Here is a 25731-nt window from a genome sequence, read left to right as displayed (position 1 = left end):
TATCTGGAAGTTTCTTGTGCAGTTCTCTTGACTTTTCTGTATGTTTTCTTCCTACATAGCTTATTTTTAATGTATGTTGAGTTTGGATCAGTCACAGTTTAAAGTTGTCCTTGTGGATTTAGTGTCTGCAGATGTTATTGTAATAAAATATTTAGCATTATAAGATACCATTTTCTTTGTAGAATAAAATTCTCATTCTTTAATGAGAGTGACTTAAGGAGAAGTTATATCATCTTTTTATTCACTTAATTACTATACAATTGTTTGTTTTCAAGGAACAGCTGGTGGGTTTGAACCTTTGACCTTGCAGTTCAGTGCTGGGGTAAGGTGAAGGATAATATTGTTGGTTAAAGTGGTGGTTAATATTGTTGAGAGTTACAAGATAGAGCTCACAGCAAGTAAAAGGAAATGCAGACACAGGTTTATTCATGGTTGACCAGTGGAGGTTTTAGAAACAGTCCCACTCTGTAAGATGCTGTGTGCTGTATGACAGAGACCAATAAGCTGAGTGCACCATGAGCTTGAACTTGTTTAAATGTACAGATTTCAATGCCATGTTATTAACAGTGAATAAAACTTCATTTAATTTATATAACTATTTATAATTGGCAACAAAAGAAGATACAAATATTTGGAAAACCTGTTTTGGCTGATCTGTGGTATTGATTTGTTTTGATGTGAAACCACTTTTCTGTGTTTAGAACATCGGGTCAGAAGTTGAGGTGTCCACTGTTGAGAAGCAGCGGAAAGAACTGCAGCTGTTAATTGGAGAATTAAAAGATCGTGATAAAGAGCTCAATGATATGGTCGCAGTACATCAAAGACAACTTGTGTCATGGGAGGAGGATCGGCAGAAAGTGCTGACTTTGGAAGAACGTTGCAGTAAATTAGAAGGTCAGAAATTCAGCAGCATCTCTCATAACATGTCCATGTGTGAAATTTGCAGGGCTCCCAGGGAGGAAAGAGAAGAATGAGAAGTTTTATCTCAATGAGGAAGAATTCTGAACACTCACAGTGGAACAAACAAATGTCAAAGTAGGGTAAACAAAACACTTAGACGTACAAAGGGTGCATAGTTTCTCATTCCCATTAGTGATCACAAACCCCTGCCCACAAGGAGATTCCAACTCAAAGCTACCCTATAGCACAGACTCTATAGGACTGGGTTTCTGGGGCTGTAAAGTTTAACAGAAGCAAACTGCCACGTCTTGATGGGTTCAAATCACAGACCTTTCAATTAGCATCTCTAATCATGGGACCACCAAGGCTCCTCATTAGTAATTCAGGAATGCAAATTAAAGCCATAAGGAGCAACCACTTAACATCTACTAGACTGGCTAAAATTGTTTGTTGTTATTAGGTGCCATCGAGTGGGTACCAGTTCATGGTAACCCTATGCACAACAGAATGAAACACTGCCCAACCTCACAATTGTTGCTATGTTTGAGTTCATTGCTGCTGTCACTGTACCTGTCCATGTCGTTAGTGGTCTTTCTCTTTTTCTCTGATCCTCCACTTTGCCAGCGATGACATCTTTCTCTAGGGACTGGTCCCTCCTGATAATATGTCCAAAGTTTGAGAGACAAAGTCTGGCCATCCTGGCTTCCAAGGAGCACTCTGGCTGCACTTCTTCCAACAAACAGATCTGCTTGTTCTTCTGGCAGTCCATAGTACTTAAAGTATTCTCCTCTAACACCATAACTCAAAAACATGAATTCTTCTTTATTCAAGTCTTTATTATTCACTGTCTGACTTTCACTTGCATATGAGGTTATTAAAAATACCATGGCTTGGGTCAGTTGCACCTTAGCCCTCAAACTGACATCTTTGCTCCTCAACACTTTAAAAAGGTCTTGAGCAGCAGATTTGCCTAATGCAATACATCTTTAAATTTCTTGACTGTGGCTTCCATGTTTAATTCAAGCAAAATAAGTTTTTGACAACTTCAATCTCTCCTCCATTTATATGGAGTTGTTTATTGGTCCAGTAGTGAGGAGTTTTGTTTTCTTTACATTGATCTGCAGCTTATACCCAAGGCTGTGGTCTTTGATCTTAATCAATATTTTAAGTCCTCTTCACTTTCAGCAACCAAGGTTGTATCATCTGCATATTGCAGGTAGTTAATGAGTCTTCATCCAATCCTGATGCCACATTCTTCTTCATATAATCCACTTTCTCAGATTATTTGCTCAGCATACAGATTGAATACATATGGTGAAAGTATACAACCCTGGTGCAACTTTTCCTAGTTTTAAACCATTTGGTGTTCCCATGTTCTGTTTGAACAACTGCCTCTTGGTTTTATGTACAGGTTCCTCATGAGCACAATTAACTGTTCCGGAATACTCATTCTCCGCAGTTTTGTCCATAGCTTGTCATATCCACACAATTGAAAGCCTTTGTGCAGTCAATAGAGCACAGATAAACATCTTTCTAGTATTCTCTGTTTTCATCCAAGATCCATCTGATGTAAGTAATGATATCCTTTGTTTCATGTCCTTGTCTGAATCCAGCTTGAACCTCTGGCAGTTCTCTGTCAATGTACGGTTGTAGCTGTTTTAGAATTATCTTTAGCAAAATTTTACTTGTATGCAATATTAATGATATTGTCCAGTGATTTGTTATTAGGTCTTGGTAATGATGTAGAGCATAGGTAATACTTGTACCCTGCCAATCAGAGTATTGATTAGCAAGAGAGTTCTTTTCATTTCTTCTGGCCCATCAATTCCACTTTCAGAAATATACTCATACTTTAATGTGCATATGAATCACCTCAGGGTCTTGTTAAGTGCAGATTCTGACTGAGTAGGTCTGACGCTTATGAGTTGGCCTTTCTACCAAGTTTCTGGATGATACCAGTGCAGCTGGTTCTGAACCACATTTTGTGTAAGGAGGCTTTCGAAAAATTTGCATATATCCACCAATATTCATGTACAGAAATAAGCAGAGCAGCATAGTTCATGAAGCCACCAAGTGGAAACAACCCAAATGACCGTCAATAGCAGAACAGATAAGTAAATTTTGGTGTATCTGATGACATATGACAATATATTATGACTACATAAACTCGGTTACATGCAACAACATGGATGAATTTTGGGGTTGTAATCTTTACCACAGAAAGCTGACAGAAGTATTCAGAGGGTAGAATTCCATTTATATATGGTTCAAAAGGCTGTTGTTTCTAGGGATGTGCTTGAATGATCATAAAAAGCAAAAAAAAAAAAAAAATGATGTCAGAGCAAGAGTGGTGGCTGAGAAATAGCAGGAAGTGACATGGAGGAGGCATGTGGGCTCTTCGCCAGTGCCATAGAGAGCAGCCTTCATAGCAGTTTGTTGAACTGCACACAAGCGAAGTTTGTGACTTCTGATTTTATGTGCATTTCACTATTTGAAGACATGTTTTTAAAATGTGAATTGCCCTTTCGAAAGTTCATTAACACATTTTTACTTTTTAACCACTGTTTTTTTAAAAGGATGATGCATTTTCAGCTTCATGTTGAGCCACTAATAAATGATGGATGACATTTCCCTCAGGTGAACTACATAAAAGAAGTGAAATTATCAGGTCACTCACGAAGAAAGTAAAAACCCTGGAATCGAATCAAAATGAATGTCAAATGGCTCTTCAGAAGACTCAGCAACAGCTCCAAGAGATGGCTCAGAAGGCAACCCATGCGTCTCTCCTCTCGGAAGATCTTGAGGTTGATACTTATTACTTGATTAACTTCCCTCATCCTAATTCTGTTTGTGTTTCATTGAAAAACTAGCTTTAAATGAAATGTTTCCACTGAAAAGTATACATGTGCCTACATCACAGGCTTGTGTTCATCATACTCTTTGGATTAGTGACACCTTGCTGCCCTGGCTCAGAAATCAAACCTCATTAAGACATAGAGATAAGTATCAAGTTTCAGTAGCTTCAGTTTAGGCAATGTATAAACTATTGTGCCTCATCGAATGTGATAAACAAGTATCTACAGCTGGTTAGTAGCATGCTGAAACCAGAATCTCTAAGATGGAGTAGGTTTCGTGTTCTAACTCAGCTGTCAGATAGTTTTTGAGCTCATGTTTTATGAGACACACACAGAGAGAAAGGCAGCTTACTTTTTGTAATATCTTTCATATTCTTATTTCATAATGATATTCATTATTATTGTTGTTATTAAGTGCCATGGAGTCAGTTCCAGCTCATAGTGACCTTGTGTAGGGTTTTCAAGGCTGTAAGTCTTTGTGGGAGCAGAAAGCCTCATCTTTGATCATCATAGTGGCTGGTGGGCTCAAACCGCTGACCTTGTGGTTCACAGTCCAGTGTACATCCTCTAGAGGCACTGCACTCATTATTTTTGTTGTTGTCGTTAGGTGCCATTGAGTTGGTACCGACTCATAGCGACAGCAGATCAAAACACTGCCTGATCCACTCATTATAGAGCACAGTGATATAATAAGTCTTAATAATTCATAATAATAATATGGAACTATTTTTTTTAGAATACTATTCTAGATAATTTCTAGATTTAAAATAAATAAAAAACTATCCTAGAATCTATAGAATTCAAAAATGGTAGAGATAATTTTTAGTCTGTTTATTCTTTTTTTCCCCCCAACCACTAAAGCATATTGTGTATACAATAATTGTATTAGACACAGTTTTGTCATTTAAAAAGACTGATGAGTAGAATACCTCAATATGAAGTTCTTTCAATGTAGATTAAAAAAATATATACAAAAATACCACAGAAATTTAGCACTGGTAATTCATTTCAGAGAAAGTAAATAATTTACTAGAGCAGGTCTCATTCATTCATTCTTTCCTCAACCTAAAATGACACGTAAAACGTTGTTAACTGCCATTGAGTTGGTTTCAACTCATAACAACACTGTCCAGGGTTTCCGAGGAGCTCCTGGCAGGTTTGATCCACCGACCTTGTGGTTAGCAGTCCAGTGCTGATCCTCCAGCACCACACCAGGACTCTAGTCACATAAAAATAGACTTGAGGAAATAGACATGTATATAACATAACCTGTATCATATAGTCGGATAAGACACATACTGAAAGGATACTGGATTCAATAGATAAATAGATATTTGTATTCCTTTTTGAATGATTGCCTGCTTAGACCACTTTATTATTTAAAAAAGGCTAAATTTAAAAAAACATAGAGAAATAAGCACAGATAAAGAGTGATGGCGACAATGAAAGCTTCAGAATGACTCCGCTGGTGTTTCTTTTGTGTGTTCCCTTATAGACTAGGAACCAGAATCTCAGCAACACATTAGTGAACCTTTCTGCCCAAGTAGGACAATTACAAGCTCGAGAACAAGCACTCACTACAATGATAAAACTAAAGGTAATTGAAAATCATGATCCCTTAGATACTTACCAAGTATATTGACATACATTATCTGATTGAAATCCCACAGCAACCCAGAAAAGTGGAGTTCTTAATGTTCCTCTCATTTTGCGTGTCTGCTGTTATACGGCTATTGGGCTGTCTTGATTACTGTGACTGGATAATACACTTTCAAATCAAGAACTATGAGTCTTCTTCTGCTTTTGTTCTTCTCTTTCACCACTTTTAGTCTGAGCCTCTTGCCATTTATAGTAAACTATAAAGTTGAGGATTGTTTTTTTCATTTCTGTAAAGAAGGTTGACCAAGACTGCATTGAATCGATAGATCACTTTGGGTAGTATTGACATCTTAACAATATTTAGTCTTCCAATCCATAAACATAGAACATATTGTAGTTGTTAGTGCCATCAAGTCGATTCCGACCCATAGCAACCCTGTATAGGGTTTCCGAGGAGCAGCTGGTGAGCTTGAACCATCGACTTTGCAGTTCAGTTGGCTTTGCAGTCTGACGCACTAGCCCACAGCGCCACACCAGGAACATATTACCATTTGTTTCAGTCTTCTTTAATCTTTTCCAGCAGTGTTTTGTAAGGAGCTTTGGTAGCATAGTGGTTAAGAGTTGGGCTGCTAACCTCAAGGTCAGCAGTTTGAAACTACCAGCCATTCTGCTGGACAAAGATGCGGCTTTCTGCTCCCATAAATATTGACAGCCTCAGAAATCCTGTACAGGTTTGCTATGAGTCGGAACCGAGTCCACGGCATACCACCACCACCACAGTTTTTCATAATTTTCATTGTCTAAATTCTCCTTTTTTAATCCCATTTTGGAAATGAGGGAAACAAGTTGAAAATAAATTCTCCCAGACATTGTGAGAGAAGTGGGCCGCTCTTGTGGTTTACTGACTCCAGGTCTGTTTCATACCTAAATGATTTTGACCTCTTCCAGGGAATTCATCCTGAGGTCTCTTGGAGGGACTGGCAGTCAGATTGCTTCTCAGTTCTCTTTAAAATGGAGCAAAAAACTGTCAGCAATCAAGTAATTGATGTAGTCACAAAAATGTAGTAATAGTCACATTTTTAAAGAAGCTTTTTTAAAAAAAAAATAATAATTAAAACAACAGCCTCAACAAAAAGAGATTCTAATTTGGTTAGCTGCAGGATGAGATCTTGGAAGCTGTCATTTTCCCAAGCTGAAAAGTGAAGGGAAAGGCTGAAGTGGTAGACCGTGGGACTTAACAGTTAAGAGATGAATCCCCCTGTCCCAAGGCCTCCCACTCCTGCTGCTGCTCTCACAGTTTCATAGGTTATTGTCTTGTTTTAAATTTTCTAAGAGTGAGGTATAAGGATGGGAGAAAGATGAGGCTTTCTGCATGATTGAAGAAGTCCTTGGAATACATGGTCCCTATAATTTGGAACCAACTCGATGGCACTTAACAACAAAGGTATAATGAGCGTTGGTATGGAATGGTTATGAGTTGGGTTGCTAACTGTAGGTCATCAGTTCGAATCTGCCAGCCACTCTTCAGGAGAAAGATTAGGTTTTCTGCTCCCGTAAAGCCTCAGAAATCCTATACAGTGTTGCTATGAGTTGGAACCAACTCCACAGCACACAACCACCATCACCATCAAGAGTAAACTATAACAGTTAAATGCACGTTTTCTGGGACCATCTGGCTCGGTTCAATCCTGATTTGCTTACTCACTAGCTGTGTAACCTTGGGCGAGTTACATGACCTATCTATGCTGATTTTCTCACCTGCCATGTGGTGATGAGTTCCTTTCCACTCACAGTGACCACGTGTCCCACTCACAGTGACCTCATGTCCAACTCACAGTGACCTCATGTGTAACTCACAGTGACTGCATGTCCAACTCACAGTGACCTCGTGTCCAACTCACAGTGACCTCGTGTCCAACTCACAGTGACCTCATGTCCAACTCACAGTGACCGCATCTACAACTCACAGTGACCACGTGTCCAACTCACAGTGACCGCATCTATAACTCACAGTGACCGCGTGTCCAACTCACAGTGACCGTGTATCCAACTCACAGTGACCGCATCTACAACTCACAGTGACGCGTGTCCAAATCACAGTGACCGCGTATCCAACTCACAGTGACCGCATGTCCAACTCACAGTGACCGTGTATCCAACTCACAGTGACCGCCTGTCCAACTCACAGTGACCGCGTGTCCAACTCACAGTGACCGCATCTACAACTCACAGTGACTGCGTGTCCAACTCACAGTGACCGCATCTACAACTCACAGTGACCGCGTCTACAACACACAGTGACTGCGTGTCCAACTCACAGTGACCGCGTGTCCAACAGGAGGATACACTGCCAGGTCCTGTGCCATCCTCACAGTCACTGCTGTGTTTGAACCCATTGTTGTGGCCACGGTGTCAGTCTGTCTCATTGAGGGGTTTCCTCTGTTTGCTGACCCTCTACTTTTTCAAGCATGGTCTCCTGCTCCAGGGAGTGGTCCCTCCTGATACATGTCAGATGAAGACGTCTCACTAGGCTGGCTTCTAAGGAGCATTCTGGCGGGACTTCTAGCAGTTCATGGTACTTTCACTTTTCCTCAGCAGCCCCATAATTCAAGTGCATCAGTTCTTCTTCAGTCTGCCTGATTCATCATCCAGGTTTCGCATACATATAAGGCAAGGCAATTGAAAATACCATGTCTTGGGTCAGGCACACCTTAGTTCTTAAAGTGACATCTTTCCTTTTAACACTTTAAAGAGGTTGTTTGCCGCAATATAAATTATAACAGCAGTACCTGCCTTATTGAGTCCTTGTGGAGCTGTGGGTAAGGCATTGAACTGCTAACCGTAAGTTCTGAAATTTAAACCCACCAGCGGCTCCACAGGAGGAAGATGAGGCTGTTGCTCCCGTAAAGAGGCACACAGCCTTGTAAACCCTGTAAAGGGTCATTGTGAATCAGAATCAACTCTATGGGTGTGGGGTTGGCGGGCTATAAAGTTCTTATAAAGATTAAATAAATTAATCAATGTGAAGTGTTGTAAGCTAAACCTGACACACAACGTAATTTTTCCGTATTAACTAGATGAAATTTCAAAACCTTAACCGTTTTTAAATGTTATCCTTTTTGTTTTTTAAGGACAAAGATATTATTGAGGCAGTTAATCACATTGCTGACTGTTCAGGCAAATTTAAACTATTGGAACATGCGTTACGTGATGCCAAGATGGTAGAAACTAGTATTGTGAAAGAAAAGCAAGATTATAAGCAAAAATTTAAAACACTGAAGGTTGAAGTTAGTAAACTAAAAGGTAAGGAAGGAACATCATTTGCCCATAAAATCATAAGAGTTTTCTTTTGCGAATATGTTTCTTCATTTAACATCACCTAATCTTGTGATCCACAACTCATCAGTCAGTTTGTCATACTGTGGCGGCCGTGCTGTTGGAAGCCATGCCACCAGCATCTTAAATACCTGCAGGGTCACCCATGGAGGACAGGTTTCAGCGGAGCTTCCAGACTAAGAAGGACTAGGATGCAGGAGAAGCAAAACACTTATGAGTGGTTATCTACTGAAAACCTTATGAATAAGGTTGTCTTAGTCATAAGAATGTTGTCTGATATAGTGCCAGAAGATGAGCCCCTCAAGTTGGAAGGCACTCAAAATATAACTGGGGAAGAACCACCTTCTCAAAGTAGAGTTGACCTTAATGATATGGAAGAGTAGATCTTTTGGGACCTTCATTGGCTGATGGGATACAAACTCCAAATGAGAAGAAACAGCTGTATCATCCATTACTAATGGGAATGTGGAATGTGCTAAGTATGAATCTAGGAAGGTTGTAAAAAATGAAATATCACACATAAAGACTGATATTCCAGGCACTAGTGAGCAGACTGGTAGTGGCCATTTTGAATCAGACCGTCCTATGGTTTACTATGCGGAGAATGACCAACTGGAAAGGAATAGTGTCGTTTTCACCGTCAGAAAGTACATTTCAAGTTCTAGCTTGAAGTATAATGCTGTGTCTATGATAGCATAATACCCATATGCCTGTAAGGAGGACCAGTTGATACAACTATTATTTACATGTCAACCACTGAAGCCAGTGATGATGAAATGAAATAATTCTACTGATGCTTTGGATAAGTACTGAACTGATAACCACAAGGTCAGTGGTTTAGACCCAACAGCTGCTTCTTGGAAACTCTTGGAAACCCAGGGTCACTATGAGTCAGAATCAACTTCACGGCACTTTACAACCACCACCAACAAGTACTTTAGGCTGAAATTGATCAAACATGCAATCAAGATGCATTGATGGTTACTGGTCACTGGAATGGGTAAGTTGGAAACAAAAAGGAAGGGTCAGTAGTTTGAAAAGATGACTTTGGTGATAGAAATAATGTTGGAGATCGCATGATAACATTTTGCAAGATCAGTGCATTATTCATTTCAAATATCTTTTTTGAGCAACATAAACAGCAACTGTGTACGTGTATCTCACCAGATGGAATATACAGGAATAAAGTTGACTACAGCTGTGAGAAGAGAGGATGGAGAAGCTAAATATCATCAGCCAAAACAAAGCAAGGAGCTGACTGTGGAACAGACCATCAATTGCTCATATGCAAGTTTAGGCTGAAGCTGAAGAAAATTAAAACAAGTCCACAAGCACCAAAATATGACCTTGGGTATGTCCCACCTGAATATTGAGAGTCCATCTCAAGACAGATTTGATGCATTACGTACTAATGACAGGTCAGAGGAGTTGAGGCATGACATCAAGAACATCATACATGAAGAAAGTAAGTGGTCATGAAAAAGATAGAAGGAGAAAGAAAAGACCAACTCCGATGTCAGAAGAGACTCTGAAACTTGAGTCTAAAACTTGCTCTGGAATGTAGAGAAGCTAAAGCAGCAGGAAGAAATGATGAAGTAAAAGAGATGAACAGAAAAATTTTAAAGGACAGCTCGAAAAGACCCAGTAAAATGTTATAATAAAATGTGCAAAGACCTGGAATTAGAAAACAAAATGGGAAAAACATGCTTAGCATTTCTCAAGCTATAGGCAAGGAGGAAAGGAGGCTTCCTGCTCCCACAGAGATTTACATCCTCAGAAACCCTACATAGGGTCGCTGTGAGTTGGAACCAACTCCACGGCACTTAGCAACAACAGTCTATGCCTGGTTGCTAATAATAAAACCCTACATAGGATTTCTGAGGAGCAGCTGGTGGGTTTGAACTGCCAATCTGTGGTTCATAGTCCAGTGTTGATCCTACAGTGCCATACCAGGAGTCCTAGTATGTTTGGATTTCACCCTTAATGTAGTAGGGAACCATTGGCTAGCCTCTATCACATATGCAACATAAGTGGCTTTTTATTTGTGCAAGATGACTGAATGTTCTATGGAATGTGAGGTCTGGTGAGAAAGGGGATCAACAAGGGAATGAATGAGTCAGGCGAGAGAAACCAGGGTTGCTGCTATTGACATATTTTAGCTGTGGGTCCTTCTGGACTGTCAGTTCATTAGAAGGGAGTGTTGAGGACGTGAGCCGTACCCATAGCACATAGTCTCCAAGGAACTAGCGTTTATTTAAGAACTTTTTCCCTATTCTGTTTGTGAAGAGGAGCTGAATGAAAAGACAACAGAAAATAATGACCAACGAGAAGAGATCATTCGCCTCAAGCAAGAGAGAAGTTACCTGCACGATGAGCTGATTTTCACTGGTAAATATAGAAAACAAGTTTAAGTAGGCAATTATACATTTGTAACCCAGACGTTATAAGGTAGTACTGTGTGGCTTTGTAGAATAATCACTGGACTGCTCACTGCAAGGTTGGTGGCTCAAACCCACCAGCTGCTTCTCAGAAGCCCTATACAGGGTCGTTATGAGTCAGAACCCACTCGATGGCGTTCAACAATAAAAACAACTATGACAGACTGGTAGCGTAGTGGTTACGAGTCGGGCTGCGAACCACAAGGTCAGCAGTTCGAAACTACCAGCGGTTCTGCGGGAGAAAGATGAAGCGGTCTGCTCCCGTAAAGATTTACAGCCTCGGAAACCCTGTGTAGGGTCGCTATGAGTCGGAACCGACTCCACGGCACACAACAACAACAACAACAATGACAGACTAAAGGAATCAGACATTTCAAAATAGGTTTTCTTTGTTTGTTATTGTTTTTTAATACCTTTTGAAGAATGTGAAGGGACAAGGCAGGGAATGTTGTTATCCGTACTGAAAGGCTACGGTAACCCTACAGCTATGAAATTGATCCCAACTCGTAAGGTTTCTGGACTGTAAGTCTTTGCACAGCCTTGTGGTTCACTGTCTATTGCTTATCCTCTAGAGAGAAATTCTACATAGAAAATGAAATTAGCATTTTTTTTTCTCAGTCTATTTATAACTACCTTTAACTCTCCTCTATCTAGAAAGAGAACGTATTCCAGTAAATTCAAGGGAAAAAAGTTCAATTCAGAAATGTTCAAATAAAATTGATTTCCTAATTTTTATTTGTAAGTGACTAAGGATTAAGAGAGCTCTGGTGGCATACTGGTTACGAATCGGGCTGCTAACCTCAGGGTCAGCAGTTCAAACCTATCAACTGTTCCTCAGGAGAAAGATGAGGCTTTCTGCTCCTGTAAAGATTTACAGCCTCGGAAACCCTATGATATGATGGCGGCACCAAGGATTAAGAAAAAGTCTGATTTTCTACCACTGGAGGTCACTGTTTTATTATGTCTAGAATTGCTGCCTCCGCTTCTTACATTGCTAAAAATCTAACATAGTTGTAGCTTCATAATTAGATTAAAGCAATCTTTGGGTCAGTGTTTCTGATCCAGACACTCAGCTAGTTGCTGAGAAACTCATAGGCCCACAGAGAAGTTACTGTTATGCTTGGATGCTGCCCCCTGGGGTTTTCAGAGCTGTAACTTTTTGTTGTTGTTGTGATGTGCCTTGGAGTCACTATGAGTTCCAACTCATAGTGACCCTGCACAGGGTTTCCGAGGCGGTAAATCTTTACTGGATCAGAAAAAGCCTCATCTTTCTCCCGCGGAACAGCTGGTAGTTTCGAACTGCTGACCTTGCGGCTTGCAGCCCGATTCATAACCACTACGCTAACTTTACAGGAGCAGAAATCCAGGTCTTTCTCCCGAGGAGCCACTGAGGGAGTGCTTTCTCATCACACCACCAGGGCTTCTCACAGAGAGTTGAGTACAAACGCTCTGAATGAAATGTTCTATGAGGCCACTGGGAGGAATAGTGAAAGCTTACAGCACCAGTATAACCGTCTCCTGCTCGGTGAGCCATCACTTTATACTTACACATTCTACTAGGTGTCACCCAGTGAATTCTGTGGCTCTTTGCTGTTGTTAGGTGTCCTCGAGAGGGTTCTGACTCACAGGGACCATGTACAGGGTTTCCGAGGAGCAGCTGGTGGGTTTGAACTGCCGACCTTATGGTTCACAGTTCAATGACTCTTTAATGCTATATTAAATCTAAAATAGATTCCTTAGGCCATTTTCTAAGCTGATTTCTTGAACATGTTTTCTCCTAAAGACAATCCCATTACCATTGTTTCAAAACAGTGTTTAATTCAATTATAAATGTGAGTTAAGCCGTGGAAGAATATTAATTGAGTTTTAATATGATGAGCTCGTGTGCTATGGCTGAAAGCTAACATAGTTCATTTAAAATTGGAAGATGCTTCACATGGTACCTGCCTTTTTAGCGCAAGTCTCATGTTTTCTTTTGCTAAAGGTGAGCTCCTTCGCATAGGTTTAGAGACATATATCATCGGTTTGTCCACCTTGTTTACAAGGAGCTTGCAAATAAGATGGTAACATTTGTTTACACTTTGTGAGCCCTGAAAAAGAAAAACCAAACCAGATGCCATTGAGTTGGATCTGACCCTTGGTGACCCATTGTGGGTCCTTATTTAGGCAGACCTCAGAGACATGCAGCCCCCATTCGAGATCACAGTGAAAAAGCAAGTCACACAAATTGTGTGTTTTCTTAATGCATATAAATGTTGTTTTCGCTATACTGTAGTCTAGTAAGTGTGCAGTTGTTGTTGTTGTTGTTAAGTGCTGTCAGGTCTGTTCTGACCCATAGTGACCCTGTGTAGGGTTACCAAGGAGTGGTTGGTGAGCTTGAACTGCCACCCTTGCTGTTCAAACCAATTTTGCAGTCCAGCGCGTTAACCCAGAGCACCACACAATTTGAAATATTGCAAGAATGACCAAAATGTGACAGAGACACAAAGCAAGCACACACTATTGGGGAAATAGCGCTGAGAGACTTGATGGATTCAGGGTTGCCACAGACTTTCCAGTTTCAAAACATGCAATATCAATAAGGTGAAGTGCAATAAAATGAGAGTGTCTTCCAGTCCAATAAATGGGTCTGCAGGCACTGAGCACCCTGCCTGAGGTCCCCAGTTACAGGGTCAGTGTTGGTCAGGGCCCCCTGTGCCATCTTCTCAGCAGAGAGCTTCCTACCTCTGCTTTCCAGGACTGTCCTTTACCTCCTAGGAAAACAGGTATACTGATGTCTTGCTAAGCATGGCCATAGAGCAAACTGTCTCAACTGTTGTTGTTGTAAGTGCTGTGGAGTGGGTTCCAACTCATAGGAATCCTGCGTATGGTTTCCAAGGAGCAGCTGAAGGCTTTGAACTGCTAACCTTGCAGATAGCAGTCCAGTGCTTATCCTAGAGTGCCATCCCAGGACTCAATGATCTCAACTAGGGAAACATCTATATTTACAGTACAGTTGCCTCTTCAGAAACAATAGATTATTCTAAAGTCAGACATAAAGACAAAATGAAATACATTCAAAATAACCCTTGCACACCAGATGGAGTGGTTGACTTTTGTTTAGGGGTCATGTTATACCCCACACAAGTATCTTTAAATCGTTGGAGTCCACACAGTGTCGAAGTGGTGTTACTATGAGAACCTCTTGCCATTGAGTTGATTCTGACTCATGACAACCCTAGGGGACAGCGTTTCCTAGGCGATAATCTTAGGGTCTTTCTCCAGCAGAGCAGTGGATGGGTTCAAACCGCCGACCTTTCAGTTATTTGTAGAATGCTCAAATACTGCACCACCAGGGCTCTGAATGTCAGAGGTGAGTGGCGTGAAGACCCTCTGAGGGACCTGTAGGTGCTCCCCATCTGACTGCCGGGCATGTGTACTAAGAAATTTTTCCTCATTGTGGCATAGGACGGAGTCCTGGTGTGGCACTGTGGGTAAATGCACCAGATAGCAAAGCCGTTTGAACTGCAAGGTTGGTGGTTCAAGCTCACCAGCTGCTCTTCGGAAACCGTATTCAGAGTCACTATGGGTCAGAACCTACTCGACAGCACTTAATAACAACAACAACATGGCATAGGATAAACACTGGACTGCTAACCACAAGGTCGGCAGTTCAAACCCACTAGCCAGTCCTCGGAAACCCTGTACAGGGTCGCTATGAGTTGGAATCATCTCAACGGCACTTAACAACTGCAGTTACAGCACTAGGGAGTCCTGGTGTGGCACTGTAGAATAAGTACTGGATCGCAAGGTCGGCTTCAACCACAAGGTCGGCAGTTCAAACCCACCAGCTGCTCCTCAAAAATCCTATACAGGGTCACTGTGAGTGAGAACCAACTCGACAGCACTTGGATCTTTTTTAGTTCTTAGTTTTTGTGCATACGAAGGTACTTCAAAAAGTTTGTAGACAAATGGAATGAAAAGATAATGGAATTTGTCCATGAACTTTTTGAGGTTCCCTCGTATAACTCAATGCACATAAAGTAAATGCAACTCTGCAAAAATGATGCAAGTCTGTGTTATTGTCTACAGATGATCTGTCTTGTTACGTGCTGACTTTTTCAAAGTGAAGAACCCAATTGAGAATTGACTAGGGGTAAAAAGGGATGACTTAAACTTGGCACGATGGCTTCTTTTACTGTGCTTCCTTTCTGGCTCTGTCACGGACAGGGATTGTGAGATGAAAAGTGGGTTTCTAGTGGAGGAGGGTGACTTTGACTGGATTGGGTGCCCTGTGACCACAGCAGCTGTCCCAGCATTTACAGTCTACATACAGCAAAGCACAAGCCTTTGCCTTTAAATGTTTTTGTGATGTTCCAGATATTCATCAATACTAAAGATGATTTTATGTCCTTCATGAGAAACATGAAAATCCCCTGGCACGGGTTGGTTCTGACTCCTAGTTACCTGGTCACACAGAGTAGCTCTGCTCCACAGCTTTTCCAAGACGACAAAATGTGACGTGAGCAGACAGTCTCGTCGTTATCCGGAGGAGTGCTGACACATCTGAATCAGCCATCCTAGAGTTAGCAGCACTGTGCTTAACCCACGGTACCACTAGGGCTTATGAAAGGCATCTTATGAAAGAACCATAGAGAGTAATCGTAAGTTTTTCTTTAGGTTATATCAGAATTCCGTAAAACCAGTTCATGTATAGTTCAGGGATCATTTTACGCCTTTAGTTTGAACTGCTTAGAAAAGTTTAGGAGCCCTGGTGGCACAGTGGTTTAGTTGTTGGGCTGCAGGGTCAGTGGTTCACACCCATCCACTGCTCTTTGAGAGAGAGCTGAGGCTGTCTGCTGCTGGGAAGACAGCCAGTCTCAGAAACCCTCCCCTGTCCTGTAGGCTCACCGTGCGTCAGAATTGACTTCAGCCGCAGTGACTTGCTTTTGCGGTTTCGTTAGGAGGGTGTTGATTTTTTTTAAAAAGTGAAGCCATTATTGTTGATTCCTTAGTTCTTTATGAACTAAATGATTTCTCTTGAAGCGCAATGCTGTTTTTTATTCCTGATTCTTGTCCTTTCCATCTTGTGGGTTCTCATTTACCAGGTTCTGAAATTTTTTTTTTACAATGTTGATTTGCCATGCCCCAATTCTAGTGTGCCATCTTCAGCAGTAATGAGGGTCGTACAGATCTCTCCAGTCCACCTTTCTGCACTAAGAAATTGAGTTTATTACTGCCTGTGTGGAGGAGTCCTGGCGTGGTGCTGTGGGTTAAAGCAATGGACCAGAAGGTTGGTTTGAACCACAAGGTCAGCATTTCAAACTCACCAGCCTCTCCTGGAAAACCCTATACAGGGTTGCTATAAGTTGGAACTGACTTCCCAGCACATAACAACGACATGTGGAAGAGACTTCTGAATAGTGTGTCCTAGTCAGATGAGAAGAGTTTTCAAGAGATAGCAAGTGTGGGGAGAAATGCAGAACAGAATTCTAAATTCTCATGGAACCTAGACTTTCTAGAGTCATTGAGTCTGGGTGAACCCCTGAAACCATTGTCCTGAGATAAGAAAATAAATGATAAACAACACTTGTGAGATGAAAAAAAACATAAAAAGTCTTTAGGGGAATACTGGGCCTCTATAAGACCAGAAATGACGTTTGTCTGCCTGTGAGAGCACCACCTGGGTACAAATATCTTTGGTCCGTGAGACTAGACCATCAGTGAGAATGTACCAGCTTACTGCACGCTTGTCAAAAACAATGTCTCTCCTTCCCATATCATGTTAATATTGTTTTTCTGTTGACAGAAATCTATAATGTTTGGAATTTTAGTAATGAAAATGCGCTTATAAGTTACCTGTATAATTTGAAAATAATTAAAAATTCAAGTAATATACGCTAATAATATTGTGAGCTGTTGAATTGATTCTAACTCATAATGACCCTCTATAGAGATTCTAAGGCTGTAGATCTTTATAGGAGCAGAAAGCCTCATCTTTCTCTCATGAAGCTGCTGGTGGACTCAAACTGCTGACCTTGTGCTTAATAGTCCAGCATGTAACCCACTGTGCCACCAGAAGCCCTTAGGTTCACACAGAGGTTGAGAAATCCTTGCTTCCCCTACACTCCACCCCCCAAAAAAGGTAAAAGAATTGTCATGAACGTTTTCCCATTTGCTGAAGAACTTAGCCAGAAGGGCAAATTAGGGCTCTTCCTAGTCAGCCGTTCCATTCTGCCTTTAGAAAATTCAGGAACAAAGGGAGAGAGAAGAAAAGAATGTCAGCTGAGCATTAAGTTGTTGGGAACAGAGAGATTGGCATTGATATCACTGATTTAAAAATATTTTTTTATTGTGTTTGCTTATAAACAGTAGAAAGAGAGAAGAGGAAAGATGATTTACTTGATATCGCAAAGTCAAAACAAGAACGGACCAATACTGAGCTGCATAATCTGAGACAGGTATGTCCCCAAGCAACGGCCAGCTGGGAAGTAGTGACACACACTTGTTAAATGACAAAGTTATGCCTGTTGATGTTTTTATTTTTATGGTGCTTTGGAATCATTTGGGTATCTATCATGTTTAGCATTCATAGGGAAAGACTTGCTCCTGGAAACAAGAGGTTAGCAGATGAAGGTCTTACTTCTAGCAACAAGTTTAGGAGACTGGTTATACTGGTAAATCTTAATGCTCCTGTACCAAAACCGCAAACCAAACATACTACCTTCAAGTCAATTCCAGTTCATAGCGACCGTGTTTAGGGTTTCTGAGACTGTAAATCTTATAGGAACAGAAAGCCTCATCTTTCTTCTGTGAAGTGATTGATGGGTTTGAACATCCAGCTTTGGGATTAGCCCCAAACCTAATCCACAGTGCCAAAGGGCTCCTTTAGTGCTTCCATTGTTTTGTTTTTTTTTCCTTTAAGTTTTTATTGTGGATTGAGTGAAAGTTTACAGGGCAGAGCATCAGTTTTACATTCAACAAATCATACAACATGTTTCATCACAATGATTACAATCCCTTCTATGTACCATCAGTTAACAATATTTCTCGCTATTCACTTTAGCTATTTTTTTTTTTTTTTAACTCAGGAATATATATGTATAATAGTTTATACCACCAAAGGACACATTCTGCAAGTCTGCCTCCTGGCCCCTATCTGTTAGTGTCCCTCTTTTTCCATGAGTCTAGAGTCCTCAGCCACTCCCCCTCTCTCTGCCCCCATCTCTGGTGTCACTGCTTCTCTGGATAAGGTCCCGCATTCTGCTCGTGCTCATCTCCCTTAATGGTCCTAGGGTCCTCTGTTTCTGGACTGTTAGATTAACCACTTCCCCTTGTTCGTTACAAATCTTCTACATTTACAGTTGTGACAGTTGAAAATAGTCATGATAACAATTACTTACTATTGTATCTTAAGCATCTTATACCCATCTCTTTTAACCAAACCCACTTAGAAAAGATGAAAACTATTCAGTGGGAATTCTTTCTCCCCCCGCCTCCCTTAAACTTCCTCTTGAAACCTTGTAAGCCAGTCACTTCGTGCCTTTATCGCCCCCTCATTTTAGGTAGCTAATGTCTAAATTGCCCATCACTATCTACCCTGTGTACACAGGGGATAGCATGGATGCTTGATGTGAAGACTCTTTCCCTCTCTATTAGTATTTAGAGTTAATACCTCTGTGAGTATAGGTCAGGTTCATCAAATTGTAGCAATTTACCTTTGTTTCCTCTATCAAAAAAAATTTTTTTTTAATCTTCCTCTAGTTGAGTTCTAATTATCAAGCCATCGAGGCTAGGTCAAGTGGGTACTGTCTGCATGTTTGGGTGTTTTTGTGCATCTCCCCTCACTTTATATTCACTCTCAGCTCTAACCCTCTGTGGCTATGTCCTTGTCCATGGGCTCAGATGTCCCCAGGTCTCACCACACTTTGGACCAACCAGGCCTTCCATTTCTCTCTCTCATCTCCAGGTCAACGGGAGTCAATGGACTGTGGCTGAACTCAGCCCATTTCTTCATTGCTGCCTTTCCCCCTCTTCCACTCACCAGTGGACCAATGTGGTCACCAGCAAGCTTACATGCCTGCTCATGTGTTCCCTTTGAGTTTCAGTCTTAGAGGCAGGGTTTGTCCTGAAGGAACTTAATTGCTTACCTTGATGGCTTTCCAGCGAACAGTTTTCTTATTCTTGTAGTAGCCAGACATGCTGACATTTTTGTTTTGGGTTTTTCCTGATGATCTTTCTTTGAAGATGTATCTTCCATGGCTCTAGCTGTTCCAGACTGGTTTGCTTGTCTTTTCTAGTGGAAATGTTCTACCTCAGAAAGTTCTGGATGGGACTCAGGATTCCACCTAAGGTCCTATACTCTGCAAAGGCCTATTTCACTGGGCAAGTTCTAGAACCCCTGTTAGGTGTTACGATCAGTTATAGGGTGAAGACAGGCTAATGCTTCCATTGTTGCTGTTAGGTGCCATCGAGTCAGTTCTGACCCATAGTGACAGTGACCCTGTGCCCAACAGAATGAACATTGCCTGGTCCTGTGCCAGCCTCACAATACTTGCTACACTTGTGCCCCTGTACCAATCCATCCCGCTGGGGGTCTCCCTCCTGCCTGTCAACTCTCCATGTGACCAAGCATAATGTCCCTCTCCAGGGATTGGTCCCTTCTAACAACATGTCTGAAGTATGAGACACGAAGTCTCTAAGGAGCATTCTGATTATACTTCTTTCAATAAAGATTTGTTTGTTCTTCTGGTAGTCCAGAAGAATATTCTTCTCCAACAATGTAACTCACATGCATCAGCTCTTCTAAGGCCTTTTCACATGCATATGATGGTGGTGGCTGTTCACTGTGGAGTGGGTTCCAACTCAGTGACCCTGCACAGGGTTTCTGAGGCTGTAAATCTTTACAGGAGCAGAAAGCCTCATCTTTCTCTTGCAGAACAGGTGGCAGTTTCGAACTGATAACTTGAGGTTACCAGCCCAATTCATAACCACTACGCTATCTGGATGAGGCTATTGAAAATACCATGGCGTGGGTCAGGTGCACTTTAGTCCCCAGACTAACTCTTTTCCTCTTGAATACTTTAAGGCTGTCTTGTGCAGCAGATTTGCCTGATGCAATACATGATTTGATTTCTGACTGCTGCTTCCATGAGTGTTGATGTGGGTCCAAGCAAAATGAAGTCTTTGCCAACTTCCATCTTTTCTCCATTTATCATGTTATTTGTTGGTAAAAAACAGACATACTTAGCTTCTTTCTCTAGTCAGTATATGATATGTGTTAGAGTTCAAAAGCCAAATTGTTGACTCCTTTTCGTTTTGTCGTTGTGTTTTGTGTTGGTTCATCAATATCTATGGGCAGATTTATGTGAAACAACAGCATGATCTGCAGTTTCTTCACTGTAACGTGGAAAATTCTCAGGAATTAATCCAGCTATGTGATGCAAGGATGGAGGCACCAAAGGCCCTGGAGGCTAGGTAAGCTGCTGTTAGCGACATCTTGCGCTTTGTCCCATCCTTTAGTCAATCAATATGTACTGAATACTTCCATGGGCTAGTAGTACTCCTATTCCCATATAGGAGGGGACAAGTATATGTCAACTCATAAAAATTGTGATAATCCTAGGTTATAATGAGACCTGATTGTAGAATTTGAGGCTTTCTCCTAATTTAACTGCTTGGTCAAAGTAAACCCATTAAACATGGTTTGTGTGCCTATTGAGTTGAAGACTGAGCTGGAAACTGCAAAGAAAAATGATTCATTCATTCAGCGAATGTTTATTGAATACTCAAAAGCTTCTCAGCTCTGGGCTCAAAGTAGGAATGATAAAGGTTCCTGGGACTGGTACAAGCCCGTGGAATGTGCCAAAGAATCCTGTGAACAGCTGCACTTGGGACTCAGAGGAGGGAAGACGGCCTTTCTAGCTGCGGGGTGATGTCCGCTTTTATTGGGTTTCCCTCGTTTCTTTGTTAATACAAGGAAGCTCCTCCTCTTTCTGATTGCAAACTGTATGTGAATTAAGTTGGTTTCTGTAAAATTTAAATGGTAACACGTAGAGTGAGGTTGATTTTAACAGACATGTCACTGTCCAGTAGTGAAACAAACAGATTTAGCCTGCTTTTCCAAGCAGAAGAACATGAGTGGGCTCAGCGAAGTCCCCCCACAAGGGCACTTGTCCTCAAAGGCTGGTCTGCACAGGAGGTGGCCCATTTCCCCGGGGAGAAAGGAGCTCAGAATGTGGGTGCCAGCAGCAATGGAGCCTGGGAGGACGCTTCACTTTGCTGTGCATTTCCTCTGAGCAGTCTGCTTCCTAGCTGCTGCTCCTGTCAGCAGACCTCAGACCAACTCAGACCCCTCCTGCAGGTCAATAGCAAATCACTGGAGTTCTCCTGCAGACAGTGTCCCTTCACATATCAGCTCTTTCCTTTTTGTGCTCCCTCACCACTGGGTGATGCCTGGGCTAGATGAGTTAGATTATCTCTTTAAGCACATAAGCGTTGAGTTTTCCTAGGGATCCGAATTCTGCAGCTCAGAATCAGTAAATATATGTGACAGGACACTTAAAACATGACTTATTAAAATGTCTGTCACAGTGTCACCCGTGTGTTATTTTTATTGTAGATCAGATTTCAATGTGTAGCTGTGTAAGTTACCTAGTGGGTTTCATAGCTGGCATGGTAGTGAAGGCCGTGGGGTCCACCCAGGTAGCAATGCTTTATGTTTGTACTCTGAATCCCTATCACCTTCTAATCCTGGGTTCACCTCTTGCTTTCTGTGAAATGCTGGAGTTAGAAAAGAGAATATCAGATCAATCCACCAAAAAGTATTTATGGAACACAGAATATACATTGAAGTCTTTCCTAGGTGCCAACAGGATTTAAAAGATGGCCTTTACCCAAAGGAAACTTAACGATCTGTTAAGATGACCAGATCTTTGTGTGAAATAGTGAGCAATAGAGTGCTAACAGGAAAATTTGCTGTACAGTTGGTTACCTTATTCATGGAGTGAGACAAGGGCTGTGTGATGTAGGCAACCGTGTGAGATAGCTTAGGATGAGAAGGCAATGTGAATGGTGTGGAGTTAGTGGTCCCAGAGGCTTATTGGAGGAGGTACCTTCTAGCTAACTTCAGACAAACGAGTCTTACGGGGTGGGGGGTGGGAGGGCGGTTAACTGTACTAATAAGGAAGTTTGGGTAAAATATGTAGAACGATACTAGAGTCAAGTACATCTTGTAATTTACATTTTTTTGTAATGCCATCATAGCGGAGACATGTGTTTGTCAGACCTTGAAACTAGCCACTCCAAAGCCGATGTTAAGAGAGAGAAAGATCAGAAGTTACTGGTTAAGGACCAAAAATTTGAGACCATGTTGGTTCAGCCAAATAGGTCAGACAAGAGCTCTTACGATGTATGCAAAGAGAAGAAACTACAGGTTAACGCCTGCTTTGGGGAAAAACGTGTAACTGCTCTCTCATCTCTGTTTACAAAAGACTCAGTGGAGAAACACAGGTCTTGGTCTCTGGGAGGAAAACTCCAGATTGAATCTGAAAACAAAAGTTCCTTGTGCAAGATCCATGCCAAATTGTCCAAAGATAGCGAGCTTGGGATGCCAAACCAAGAGAAGCAGCTGTTGGAGTTGTCTCTAGCCGATGAAAAGCAGTGGCATGACGTCAGTGTTTACCTGGGCCTGGCCACCTGTCCTGGCTGCAAATCACCCGAAAAGCCAAGCGGTGATTGTCAAGATCCGAGGGGCAGGTCGGAGGTGTCGTTCTGCCCGAATGACGAGACCTGTCTGAATGAAAGTGATCTCTATGACTCCAAGTGCTGCCACCCGAGTGACTTTGTAGTTGAAGCCCCAGGCCACATGTCTGATGTCCAGTGGATGAACCTTTTCAAGCCGTACAAAGTAGAAAGAATTGTTCGCCATAAGTCCACATGCTCTTGTACAGAAAGTGCCAGTAGAGCAAAACACAACTCCTCAGTCAGGTGAGTTCTAGTTTACATTTGCCAGCACCCAGAGGGTCACAAATACAACACCCAGAAATACCCAGGGCTCTGGAAGCTGAACATACTGTGATTGTCAGTTGCTAGCGGAGAGTAGTGTTTGTAACCGGAAGCCCAGTCTTCTTTAAGAGAAGCCAGTTAGTTACCCCACATCACAGAATCAACCCTTAAGGTTCTTTGCACAAAGGCTCTTCTCAGAGTCCAGGGAAATGTGTGTGCCCACGCAGGCGGCTTAGGAGACAAAGGTCTCTCTGAACAACAAAAGTAGCTCGCAGATGAGTTTGGCAAATACGTTTTATTAAAAAAAACAAATGTTCAGAGTGGAATGCAGCTCTGGAATGTTCCATGCCCCTGGATCCATGTGGAATGGGCAAGTAGGCCCTGTCCTGTCCAGGTCACTGCCCCTAGGCCCCGCATCAAGATTTCTTTCTGCCCTCCTCCCCAGGGGCGCTTAGTGTGTTTATGTGCCTGACTTTGCCACCATGAGGTCAGTCCATATTTGCTCTCCTAGCATCTCCCACACTTTCTTCATTAAAAAAAATATATATGTAAAGCAAAGAATGTTTCTATTTCACAAACTGGTAAAGTTATTATTATATTTTTTAAAAGAAGAAAGTGGATTGGTTTGTGACATATGCTTCTGCATTATTCAGACCGTCCGTATTGTTAGAATTGCTGAGTCTTGTGGTTGAGCCGCGCTGTAGTCACATCTGCTATTTTTAAAGAAAGCCGAGCTCTTCAGTCTGGTATTAGAGGAAGGATGACGTTTCTGTATCTACAGCCTTATTTTAATCATTGCATTGACTTGCGTAGGACTTGATGATTATAATTTCTTCCTGGTATTGATATTTTTGGGGTTCTTCTTAGGCCCTTTGAGGACCAAAGAGTGCAGATATTTATCTTGCCCATTGGCAAATTAAAAAAAAAAAAAAATCAATTGGTGGTCACGCTGCCACATGTTCAAACTTGAATCTAAAACCCTTCTGTAAATCATTGAAGGTACTCAACAGGGCAGAACTGCCAATTTTCCATGACTTGCCAAGAACATTCACACATTAAGGAGAGAGCTTATGGCATTGTGGACGTATATTGAATGTAGCATCAGAAAGAACTGTACATTTAAATCCAGAGTTTTCTTTCAAGGCCCTTTTGACCTCCCTGACTAGAAGTGACTGCCTGTTCTGCCAGCAGGGGCACATGCCAAGGCATCACATGACAGATATGTGACTAAGGAGAAAAGATAATGATGTTTTCCTTTTTTGCCTTCGATTAGAAGGACTTGCGTGCCTACTTTATTACCTGACTAGAATGCCCACATTTGTGCCTTCATTCCATCCGACCCATAGTGGTTGCCCTGGGAAGGGCGAAGCCCTGGTGGTTGTTTGAGGTGTAGACTGTGGCCTGTTCTAGATAGCTTTTGCTATCAAACTCTGCCTTAAGCCCCAAACTTAACATTAGCTACATGTGTTTGTCCTCTAATACTAAGTACCCAGAGAAGAATTAAAGCGTGACCACAATGACATTCTAAGCTCATAAAAGAACATTTTAAAGCTATTAACAATAATCAAAGCTGCAAACCAAACACCTAAAATGTTCACGCCTAAGTTACAACCCTCATAAACTATGTTCATCTTTTTTCTTTCTCTTAGGTAATCCTTCCCTGGAACCTTCTTTATGGTTTTTGGGGGGAGCAGGAAATTCTCTATAGCCTGTCGTTACACTTCACTAGGAATTGCGTTTTACTTTTACTTGTCATGAGGCTTTCTTCTCCTCAAAGCTTTACAGCCGTAGAAACCCCGTCTGGGGCCGCACTGAGTTGTAACCCACTTAACGGCACTTAACAACAGCAATTAGAACTGAAACTTAAGCTCAAGTACGTGTTTCTATGTCCTGTTGAGATTCTTCTAAATTTAAGCAAACTGGTTGACATGCGTCCTAGTTCCTTTAAGATGTCTAGTGATGTCTTTGTGATTTATTGACACAGCGAGCCACTTGTCACCGTCCATCACTCCTCGTGCTTGGTTTCCTCAAGTTCTGCCTTCAGAGGGGAGGAGAAGTTCATAGAGACCAACTCCTCTGAGGACAAAAGGAATTCTTCTAAGATTTTGTTAACCAATCAAGACGCAGCACTGCCCAGTGAAAAGGTTTGTATTTAGCTCAGAAAACCCAGCTCCCTCAAGCTCAACCTCTTCTTCACATGCTTTTAACTCTTCTGTTGCCCCATTAATAGCTAGTTTCATTTTGGGCATTCTTCAGTTTTTAAATTACAGGACCATAAGATTCCTGGAGTGGCACTGTGGGTTAATGTGCTAAACTGCAAAGTTAGTTTGAACTGCAAGGTCGGGGGTTCAAGCTCACCAGCCGCTCCTCGGGAACCCTATACATGTGGTCACTATGGGTCAGACTCACTCGATGGCACTGAACAACAACAAGGTTCCTTCAGAAATCCTGGTGTGGCACCGTAGGGTAAGCACTAGACTGCTAACCATAGGGTCAATGATTCAAACCAACCACCTGTTCCTTGGAAACCCTATGCAAGGTCACTATGAGTCAGAAGCGATTCAGGGACACTTAACAACAAGAATCCTCTGATGCAATCTTTTTTTTTTTTTTTTTTT

At 41.7% G+C, this 25731-nt stretch overlaps 1 protein-coding gene across 1 annotated transcript in view; it reads left to right on the top strand.

Moving 5' to 3' along the window:
- CCDC62 (coiled-coil domain containing 62) overlaps positions 1 to 25731 on the top strand; it is a 41745-nt gene that overhangs the window by 9209 nt on the left and 6805 nt on the right. The window contains exons 2-10 of the mRNA XM_006865483.1: positions 702 to 894; positions 3538 to 3704; positions 5251 to 5352; positions 8486 to 8657; positions 10977 to 11078; positions 17480 to 17568; positions 20469 to 20584; positions 22373 to 23095; positions 25029 to 25080. Of these exons, the coding sequence (XP_006865545.1) occupies positions 702 to 894; positions 3538 to 3704; positions 5251 to 5352; positions 8486 to 8657; positions 10977 to 11078; positions 17480 to 17568; positions 20469 to 20584; positions 22373 to 23095; positions 25029 to 25080 (1716 nt within the window). The remainder of the gene's footprint in view (positions 1 to 701; positions 895 to 3537; positions 3705 to 5250; positions 5353 to 8485; positions 8658 to 10976; positions 11079 to 17479; positions 17569 to 20468; positions 20585 to 22372; positions 23096 to 25028; positions 25081 to 25731) is intronic.

This window comes from Chrysochloris asiatica, unplaced genomic scaffold (genome assembly GCF_000296735.1).
Source record: "Chrysochloris asiatica unplaced genomic scaffold, ChrAsi1.0 scaffold00078, whole genome shotgun sequence".
Classification (NCBI taxonomy): domain Eukaryota; kingdom Metazoa; phylum Chordata; class Mammalia; order Afrosoricida; family Chrysochloridae; genus Chrysochloris; species Chrysochloris asiatica.
This window is presented reverse-complemented; position numbering and strand designations above follow the sequence as displayed.